We start from the raw sequence: 10978 nt of genomic DNA, 5'->3' as shown, positions 1-10978 counted from the left end.
ATACAACTTCCAAGCTTTATTGCTTAACGTCTACAACAGGCGAAGTATTGAAGCTTTGGCTCACCTAAACCCGACGACTGAATAATGTAAGTGATCCACGTGTGAAAACCAAAACAGAACAGCACGATGACAGCCAACATTTCTATCCCCGACTGACAAACAGTAACACTGCATGCGAACTGACTTGGGTCAACGATCAAACCAGCACGGCCCGAACTGAATTTGTTGCTCTGCCATTATCGTGCGCAATTCTGGTAAAAATATAAACCCGGTATGCCGAATTGAGTATAACGAAAGCCGATGTCAAATATACACAGGGATATTTTAAAATTACTTTCAAAATGTAAAAGCAGATAGCAGACCTTTTTATAAGCAATATGAATGACTGAATATCCACATACAAGTCGAATGACGCCGTCCATTATGCTAACAAATGGGAACTAGCTTTACGCATGAATTCATTGACATGAATTTCGACTGCGGAGGCTTTTGGCAAGCTGAAAACAGGAACGGGCAAGGTTTTAGTGGAAAAAGTAAGTGTTTTTAATGAAAACGTCGGAGTAATGGGATGAATAGCTTACACACCTCGTCCTGAATATCTTGCATATTTTCCCTCGGGTCGATTTTCATGTATAACCTCGCCAAAGGCTCGGTAATACATGAAAATAGACCCTCGGGAAAATATGCAAGATAACCTATATTGATTTCTATTTCAAGTGCTGGGATCTGCACCATCCTGGTGTTTGTTCTTCCACGAGCTATGGGTGGGGTTTTCATGTCCGTTTCCTAGTTGTGTAGGAGGAATTTCGTATAACGAAGACCAATACTTGTAGTGATATTCGCTGTTTGGTTGCTATTTCAAGCACTTGGTGTTATATCAGGAGTGTGTTTGTTTTCCATGGTACTTAGTGGGATATCAGGAGAATGTTTGTCTTCCAGTCCTCATGAAGTGCATCGTCACGATGCGTACCACCCATCAGTGTTATGATCCTAGCGTCTTGTGTTTTGGGACCCGGATTGCTTCATCCTTCTCAGTCGGCCTGAGCGGTCTCATGCCAGGAACGGCATCACGTATGCTGGCGCTGTTTATTCACAGGGGCCACTAATCCTGAAGTAGATGTGTGCGGGCAAGGGGCGAGAGGAGAGGAAAGGCGGGACTAGGGGCAGAGAAGACCTCCATGATCGATGGCAGCGTGACTCCCTCGAGTGGTTGTTTTGGTGAAGTCTCCCTCCCTGCCCTAGCTTGAAATATATAATTGCGCAGCCCTGCTTCGAACACATACATCCACACTCTGTCCGCAGACTGGTCTTGCCAAGACTCTTTCTGCCAGGAATATATATATCCCCACTTATTTCCAGCCTCCCCTCCCCCGGTCCTCGTCATACGTTGTCTATGTTTTCATCTGTGTGTGTGTGTGTGTGTGTGTGTGTGTGTGTGTGTTTGGAGGGGGGGGGTTAGTGTGTGCTTGTTCAGTGTACCGTTACTATAATCACTGAATACACGCAAGGACAGGCTGGAAGAATATAAAACAAAACATTTTTAGCATTTAACTCTCTCTCTCTCTGCCAACCATGAAAACTAGGTCCCACGGTTGGACGCAGTCTAAGCAGTTATTATTGTCAATTTCCTCGTACATTTGTTTCTCTCCCAACTGCTTTCTGTTTGAATTCCTGACAGCTTGTGACTATTACCTTGTATCTGTTCTTGGAGCTTGGCCAAGACGCCACTCATCCTCAATCAGATTAACGTGTCTTCCGCGACTCCATCGACGTGGGGCAAGACGAACCCGGCTTTTCCTTCTCTTGTTCTGTAGAAGAGGCCCAGAAACGGCGATGGCTGTCATGCTGTTTCCTGGAGAGTGCAACAACATCACGTGAAAGGCGAATTTGAATGCGGAAGTTTTCTTCTCTCCCTTTTCTTCTCCGGCTTTTCTTGCATTTGCGACAAAATTCGTGTAACCCATGACTTTTTAACGCTCAGCTTCAAAGACGACGGAATTATCAAGGAATGATCTGGTTGTGACCGTCTCCCTTTCCTTTCTCTTTTTCTTTTTACCCTCCCAAACTGGCGGTACGTGCGACGACTTGCTGGTTTTTACCGACACCGGATCGGAGCAGGAAAAAGCCAGTCTTGAACATATGAAGCCGGTAGTATATATCAGCGCCTGTCTATCGCACATGATGTCTGTCTTGCACACATGATTCTGCTGTCTTGGTCAGATAATCGCGCCTCTCTGGTGGAGAGGACGACAGGCTGAGCTAGTGGCTAAGCCTGGGATTGCCTTGGAAACTGGGTCAGCCTAGACACATCGATCGATACCGCGCTACTTGCTGGATGGGGATTGGAGGGGGTGGGGGTGAGAAGGGATGGTGTGGGATGAGGGATGGGTTGAAAGGGGGGGGGGGGGGGGGTATACAGCCCTCGGCCAACTCTCCACGCACATTTCCCTTCTGCCATTTCTTATCTCCCTTTCAATTTACACTTGTGGGGAAAGGGGTCTGTGTTTCTGGCCATTGAGGTATATATTTGTATTGATCTCCTCCAACTATTTAACCGGAGCTGACACACAGTTGATGTTTCCCCTCTCTTGTATTGATCCAACGTGGCGTGGAGAAGAAACGGTTCGCCGGACTCTTTTTATTTTCATTTTCTGCGTTAGTATTTGGCAAGAACCTGGCAGTGACTAAACGACAGCTTCTGGCGGCAGAGAGCAAAAGGTTGCGATCAGTAACTCCATCAGCATGTACGCATGAGCAGGATGGTGGAGGCAAGTGCCGTTGATATTCATGTCGAGTAGCGCATTAGCTGCAAACGCTGCGACACTCAAAGTGCTCAGACTTCTCCGCAATTGGTATGGTCAGGGGTTGGGCGAATTGCTGAGGACAGACCGAAGTAAACACTGTAAAGTTCTACTTCTTTTTCGCAGTTAGCATAATCAGTGGCTGGACGAGTTACTTAGTGGAAACAGTCAAACAAAAACTAGGCAACTGTGCCTATAGCTACATCTCAGCAATTAGAATGTCCTTCGTCTGTTGCTGCCTGTAGCAGGAACACGTGAACAGGAGGTCTCGTTGGCGGAATGGACAGGGCATAGCGTGGTGTGAGAGAGAGAGAGAGAGAGAGAGAGAGAGAGAGAAGGGGGGGGGGGAGGGAAGGCGGGGGGAGAGGGGGGCTGAAATACACAACGTTTCAAACGGACCTCAATAACTGACCGAATCATATAAAATGAAATGGAAATTCTTCCTATGACCTGTCCGATAATGAGAAGAGAGAGAGAGTTTCAAGTTGAGGTCGGAGCCTGGTCTTACCATTAACAACTACACAGCATGTAAACACGTATGGCTCTCTAATACGTTAAAGATACAACATTTACATTAAAGATTGAAATGTGAGAACAGAGAGAGAGGAGACAGGGCGTTGTAGGGGGGGGGGGGGGGGCGACACTTGTTTGTCAAGGACCCTTTGCAGCAGGTAGGCGGTAGAGGTCAAGAGAGTACCATCATACAAGAGATCTAAGTGAAGAAGACCACATATCAAGTAGATGGCGCGTGTTTGGAGAGACCAAGGCCTGTTTGAAGAAGCCGCAGCTGAGTGAAACTTCTTAATGGGTCGCCCGTGTGTTGACGAACAGTGACACACGCACTGAAATCCGCCCAGCGGGCGGCCATGTTGACAAACACTGTGACACGGGCACAGCAGTCAGACAGCCGTGCCAATTGCTAGACAAACACTTTTCTTGCTCTCATTTTCCCTTTCCTCCCTTTTCCTCCCTTTTCCTCCTCCTCCTTCTTCTGTTATGTCAGATAACTGTTTCAGAATTTGTTGGTGTGTTATTGTTTTAAAATTGGGAAGAAGCTTATCAGTGGTAGGATTAATGTTCGTTTGACACAAGAGATGTGGAAATTGTATGCACTAGTGACATACACACTCAAACAGAGAGAGAGACAGAGAGAGAGACAGAGAGAGAGACAGAGAGAGAGACAGAGCTGTATAAATGACATCATAATAATAATAAATGAGCATTTATATAGCGCAACATCATAACTTTACAATTATGCTCTTTGCGCTTGACACATTTAAAATTTAAAACACAGTTATACAAGAATTAAATTACATATCTTACCCAACTCACATATAGCAATTAACTCTAGTTCAGTGCTGGTAACGCTGTACGCATCCCCTTGGTAACCAAGGGAAGCCCCTCTAAAAAAAGAGTGACCAATCCCATAAGTGCACAAGGCTTAATTTAAAGCATACACCATCAAACATACATTACAAAAGATTCTTCCACTAACTAAGTAATAAAAACATGAATAAAATAGGTAGTGAAAACAAGGACATGGCAGTACATCAAGATGTTGTCCCTCAAAGTCAAACCCTTACCATGCACCATGAACAACAAAGAATCAAAACTTGACTAAATGTAAAAAGAGTAATAAAACGTCTTTCACATGCGTCTTCTTGCTCTTTCAGGGCAATTTTCAGCCTGCACATTTTTCCCATACAACATAAATTGCAATCTGTTTTACATGCCAGACAATCTGTTTTAAAGACAGACAGAGGATTTCCTGTTGCTTCTCTTCCTCCACCCTCTTCCTCCTCTCATGTTGGGGCTAAGTCTGCTGTTGCACAGGGGCAGCACTTCTGAGGTGTTCCTGATAGCTCATTGGTGTCAGGGAAATGGCTGTTTTGGAGGTTAAAGATAAAAAGCCGCTGGGGGAAGATACTGTTGTTCACACTAGCTCATTGTTTGTGACAGTTTAGGAAAACAGAACCAGGGAGAAAACAACACTCACTCATTGTTTGTGCACTCCCAACACTCTCATTGTTTGTGCACAGTGGTTTTGCTGTGGAAACAGAATTTGGTGGAAGAAGGGTAACACTGATAAGGGAAGGTAATCATGAGTAATACCAGGAAGATAATGTTGACACTGGCCCTTTGTTCAAGCAGAAAATATATTTCTTTGAAATGTTAAAACAATGGGTCAAGCTGAACAGCTGCATAGAAGCTGTGTGTTTGTGTGTGTGTGTGTGTGAGAGAGAGAGAGAGTGAGTGAGTGAGTGAGTGAGAGTGAGTGAGTGAGTGAGTGAGAGTGAGTGAGTGAGTGAGTGAGTGAGTGAGTGTGAGTGAGTGAGTGTGTGTGTGTCTGTGTGTGTGTGTGTGAGTGAGTGAGTGTGTGTGTGTGTGTGTGTGTGTGTGTGTGTGTGTGAGAGTGAGGGAGAGAGAATGCATGAATGGGTATTTAAAAGCTGTTGTGATAACTATCTTTGAATAGCTTTTTTTGTTGTAAGCGTTTCGGTCTGTTTGATTTTACATATTTCAGTGTGTCTTTGTGTCATGTCAGTTTTGATGTAACCTCTCTCATTCTTCCCTCTCCCTCCCTCCGCAGTCTAACTCAGTAACTGTTAACTCATTCAAGGCGCGTCTAAATTTCCCCTGTGTTCCCTGCCAGTGCGCGATTTAGAGCCATTTTGAAAAAAATATTAAAAATCAACGACACAAGATATTTACATACTTTATGTTTTTGCAAAGTTTGGAACTTACTCTTTTAGAAAATATATGAAACATTTGAAAGTACATACCTTTTGTTGTCTTCATATCCAGGCAAAATATCCAATTTGAAGCCAAAAAACCCAAACTTTTTTGTTCTTGAATGAAACACCAGTAACTCACTGTTGCAGTACTTTTTCTCACAAAATCAAGCTGATATGCACTGTTTCAAATGTCAAGAGTGTTGCTGGTGAATCAGAGTGTTGCTGGTGAATCAGAAACAAAAATTACTGTTAAATAGACTTGAACTGGTGAGTGTCAAGCATAATCGAGGCGCGTCTAAATTGTTAAATTTCCCTGTGTTCCCTCAAATCGGACGATTTTGACCCATTTTAAAAAAAATTATAAAAATCAACAACACAAAATAACCTTACCTACCTTACATTTTTGCAACGTTTGAAACTTGCTCTTTTACAAAATATATGAAACATTTGAAAGAACATACCTTTTGTTGTCTTCACATCCAGTCAAACTACCTCTTTGAAGCAAAAGACAAACAACTTTCTACGTCATGGGTTCATCATACACAATGCCATGATCGACACTTTCATTGCCCGAATCATCACCCAAATGATCGTCCATTGGCACAAACTTGTCACCAGAATCTAAAATATCATCTCCACTATCATCATCACTTAGGTCAAGATCAGAACCGTACTGAATAACAAGTTCTAGCACTCTTTTCAAGTTACTACGTCTTGTCAGCAGAATTTTCCGCCATCTTGGAAAAGTCAAAACACGTGGGTCGCACACCGTCAACAAAATCGAATTAATCCCAACAATTGAAGGGAAGGAACTGTTTACAGTGAATGGTTCCACTGAAGATAGATAGAAGTTCATTGCAGGGGTTGTTTCCCTTGGTCAGCAGGACCGTTTACACCGTTAAAAATTCGTGATATCCGTCGGAACTCAAGTGCCGACACGCGGCCAACGCTAAACACAGGTGTCGGACTTCCAGTTCCGACACGCAGCGAATACGTGATGTGAACTTTGTGTATGTTACAGCAACGCAAGTGACAGCAGAACTGAGAATCTTGCCTGTAGTAAACCCTCATGTGCATGAAATGACGGCTGGATGGAGTGAGCCCGTCACCTTCAGTTGCGCTGCCCCCGACTTGACAACAACGGAGGCTGATCTCAAATGGTTCAACGATCAAGACGAAGAGATCACTGCTACTGTGACTTCAGGAGGGTAAGAAACTGTGCATTTTATTCAGTTTCCATGGCTGTGGTCAGTTTTATGCTGACAGCTAGGAGGACCAGGTCAAATTAAATGTCAATGTTAAAGACATAGATATCACTACTATCTTCATTTGTCTTGGAAGTCTGATTATCATTTGTTTGTCCGTCCATTTTAAAAACCATTTGATAATCGTACTACATGTGTTTGTGAATTATATTTTGCTTGGTTGATTAAGAAATGCTCCATGCCAAACTTTCTTGTTTTTTGAGTCACTTGAGAAAAAGTGACTCTATGTAATCGGTCAGTGTTAGTCTGTCCGGCCGGCCAGCTGGCCGGCCGGCTTTCCGGCCGGCCGGCCAGCCGGCCGGCCGGCCGTAGACACCACCTTAACGTTGGACTTTTCTCGGAAACTATCAAAGCGATCCGGCTCATATTTTGTTTAGTCGTGACCTCCAATGACCTCTACACTTTAACGATGGTTTCGTTGACCTTTGACCTTTTTCAAGGTCACAGGTCAGCGTCAAAGGAAAAATTAGACATTTTATATCTTTGACAAAGTTCATCGGATGTGATTGAAACTTTGTAGGATTATTCTTTACATCAAAGTATTTACATCTGTAGCCTTTTACGAACGTTATCAGAAAAACAAGGGAGATAACTAGCCTTTTCTGTTCGGCAACACACAACTTAACGTTGGGCTTTTCTCGGAAACTATAAAAGTGACCGGGCTCAAATTTTATGTGAACGTGACTCCCAGTGACCTCTACACTTTGACGTCTGCTTTGGTGACCTTTGACCTTTTTCAAGGTCACAGGTATGTCTTGAAGGAAAAAAATTGAAATATCATATCTCTGAAACTATTCATCGGATTTGATTCAAACTTTATAGGATTATTCTTTACATCAAATTATTTACATCTGTATTGTGTTGTGAATAGCAATTTCTTCCTGTCCATCTGATGCCTCATATAATATTCAGAACTGCGAAAGTGACTCGATCGAGCGTTTGCTCTTCTTGTTGATGATGGCATTCAAAATTCAAAGGGTTTATTTGCTGAAAAACCACAGGGCGTTGAAGCAGCGATACTTTGTTTCTGTTGCAGCAAATTCATATCAGATTCTGGGAGAAGGTTAGTCCTGCGTATTCCCAACCCAACTGATGACGATGCTGGAACCTACACCTGCAGAGGTGTAGTTAATAGGGTTGCTAAAGAGGGCAGCATCACGCTGGAACTCTACCGTACGTTGCTGTGTGTGTGTGTGTGTGTGTGTGTGTGTGTGTGTGTGTGTGTGTGTGTGTGTGTGTGTTGTGTTTGTGAGTGTGTTGTGTTTGTTAGTGGTGTGTGTGTGTGTGTGTGTGTGTGTGTGTGTGTGTGTGTGTGTGTGTGTGTGTGCAGAAGATGGGACTCCTGAATAGGGCTGCATCCCACTCAAATACTACTGAAAGTTGCACTCGTTATGTGTGTGACACAACAAGGTACATGTAGCACCATAACCATTTTGGTCGTAGTGGAGTGAGATGTTAGAGATCTCAACAACTCTCCGGCCAGCTTTATGAGGGCGGTGTCTACTCCTCCCCCTTGCTGCCTGTGTGAGACAAGGACAACACACAAGGGATGTTAAGGTCACCTTCTCTATACCCCCCCCCCCCCCCCCCCCTTCATCCCTTCTAATACTTCATTACTTTTCGTGCTACTTTGTTATAACACAGATGAGGATACAATTGAAAGTCACTTTTCCATTGTAATGCTTGTTACTTTCTCATGTACCAGGAGATGTGTGCATAACGCTCACTCTTGTTTCACATGTTGTATGCATTTAGAGCGTGGAAGTTCCTGTGCTTTTTAGTTATTTTATATGTGCTCCTCTTTTGCCAGGTGGAATCAACATGACATCACCCTTGACACAATATGCTACCCAGGGTTCTGTTGCCAAGATTTGGTGCCGCATGACCAAGACCAACTTAGAGAAAGACATCTCTTGGTACCATGAAAATTGGGCGCTTATCCGATCAGGTCAGTTTTTATCAGGGATTTTTTCTGCCAAAATTTCATTCACTTCAACTTGGAGTTGTCTGAACAATGCAGAGTTTAGATCTTGCAGATACAATTGTTCTGTAATGTATGTGTGACCGTCGCCCTTCACAGCAGGCTGCAGAGTTGTTGGCCTTTGAGTGCAAGCTATTTATAGCTCGCCGGCTAGACACCTGTGGATTGTAGAGTTCTGTTCGTGATGGGGTCTGGCAGCTTCTGTCTCTCTGTATGTTCTTGATTTCCTTTGCGTAACCAAAACAGTTTTTATATGGCTAAGAAATTAGCCCTAAGATTCTCAATCCTGTTTGATTGGACTTCGCCTCCAAAGGTGATTGTTGTGTTTCAGCACTGGGTTACATATGGGATAAAGAGTAATTCAAAAAGTCATTTCCCTTTTACGTATACACACACACAGTAGAGCAGTATTCTCGGTTCCCCAATTTCTCGAGGAAAGCTTCTTTTCTTCCTGATGGACAGAGAACTTTTTTTCCTAAAAGAAATGATCCAGGAAGAATTCTTTCCGAGTCTGCTTCGACATCCATTTCTGTATCATTGTTTATTCTAGCTGCCATAAATTGCCTTTAGAGTTGCTTAATTTTGATTTTGATTCCCAGGAAATTGTCACAGAAATCCACAGGCACGTATAGGGCCTCTGGACCCCAGCAACTTTTAAGAGTTTTCCCCCTCAGCTTCGAGGCAACAACATGGACAGATCTGTTGAGATTTCAACTGACGTGAGGGTCTATGGACATACACTGGGGGTGCATATTTCAATGTTGTTCTTTAAAGGCGTCTTGTTCTCATAAAAAAACACTTTATTTGACATTGACCAGGCTTTTAACTTCCCGCCACTTGGACACATACCCAAAATCAACACCCTGACTGCTTGCTGTGACGACTTCTTGTTTGTTTGTTTTTAATTAATTATTAACCAAAATATCCGCTAGTGGCCTTGACGCAATCAATTCCAACAAACACTTCCCACTGAGCACAGAGAGTACCAGGCTGTTGACTGTGTGTATGTGATCAAGTGGAGGAGGGCGAGTCTTACCACACGTGACCGCCTGGCGAGATGTGAGATGGTGAGCCCAACTGTTGTCACCAGAAGGAATGTACCTTTAACGTTAAGCCGAGGAAGATGAGAAGTAGAAAGAGTGTGATTGTGTGCCAGATGACAAGTACCGTGTGGGTTACGAGAATGGAGCCGGCCAGGAGGGAGACTATCTGGAGATCAAGGACATCCAGCTGGACGACGGGGGCAAGTACATCTGCAACATCGACATGATGAGCGTCGGAAAGACCTTGGCCAACTTCATTCAGGTCGTTGTCACAGGTGAGTGCTTCACTCTGCATGTGTAGACATGGAGGATCACTTCTCTCACCCCCACCCCCTCGTCCCTGCTGTGTATACGAGCCAATGGCCACAGGGGTACAGTAATCCATCCAAAAATATAGATAGAGGTGTTGAAATCCGAAAGCGGTAATGAAACAATCAACAACAAAAAAGAAGTTAATGAATGTGGCATTTCAAGGAGACAAAACCAGGTAAATGTTCTGATTCTGTGCTTAGTTGGATTGTGAGTACCGTACTTTCAAGACTATAAGACGCAACTTTTTTCCCTCAACGTTTACCCCTGCGCCCTATTGACCGGTTTCGCCTTGTGTATGGCTACAGAAGAGTACAGATGTACCTACATTGCTACACAAAGAAAGGGAACGGTGATAAGCATGTTTCTGATTCTATGAACGGATAAAGTTTCCTCTTGTCTATCAAAGGTCATAGTTAAAACTCAGTCAGAAGGTCAGTCTCTGCAAACTAGGGCAGGCAGCCGGGCTCAGCTGAAAATATGGTCATTGACATGAGGTCACCAGGCCAAACAGCTCTGAGAATGCAGACTCTTTGATCTCACCGCACATCGGATAGAAAACGTATTTCCACTCTGTACACTTCCTTTGACTTGTGGCCAATACACGGAAAGCGCCTATTGTTTGGACTTTTCTCATTTAAAACTTAAAGTGGGGGTTGCGCCTTTTACAACGAAGCGCCTTATAGTCCCAAAATTACGGCACTGTGATACCTGCTCTGTGATGCCTCTCCAATAAGATGACTTTTCTTGTCCCTTTGTCTAGTATCTTGACCTGAACATACCTGTAGTGAAAGGCCACCTGCAATGTAGAGACACTTTGAGCGGGTCCCCAGGCTGTCCTTTC

General features: G+C 43.8%; 1 protein-coding gene across 8 annotated transcripts in view; it reads left to right on the top strand.

Moving 5' to 3' along the window:
- The first annotated feature begins 6543 nt into the window (after positions 1-6543).
- The window catches only part of LOC138973187 (neural cell adhesion molecule 2-like), a 65243-nt gene continuing 60808 nt past the window's right edge, over positions 6544-10978 (top strand). For all 8 annotated transcript variants that reach the window (XM_070345886.1, XM_070345884.1, XM_070345885.1 and 5 more), the window contains exons 1-4: positions 6544-6744; positions 7838-7974; positions 8612-8749; positions 9939-10100. In XM_070345886.1, coding sequence (XP_070201987.1) covers positions 6617-6744; positions 7838-7974; positions 8612-8749; positions 9939-10100 — 565 coding nt within the window. In that variant the 5' untranslated portion in view covers positions 6544-6616. The remainder of the gene's footprint in view (positions 6745-7837; positions 7975-8611; positions 8750-9938; positions 10101-10978) is intronic.

Source organism: Littorina saxatilis, linkage group LG8, assembly GCF_037325665.1.
Source record: "Littorina saxatilis isolate snail1 linkage group LG8, US_GU_Lsax_2.0, whole genome shotgun sequence".
In the NCBI taxonomy this organism is placed as follows: domain Eukaryota; kingdom Metazoa; phylum Mollusca; class Gastropoda; order Littorinimorpha; family Littorinidae; genus Littorina; species Littorina saxatilis.
Note: the sequence above shows the minus strand (reverse complement) of the source record. Positions and strands in the feature narration are given on the sequence as shown.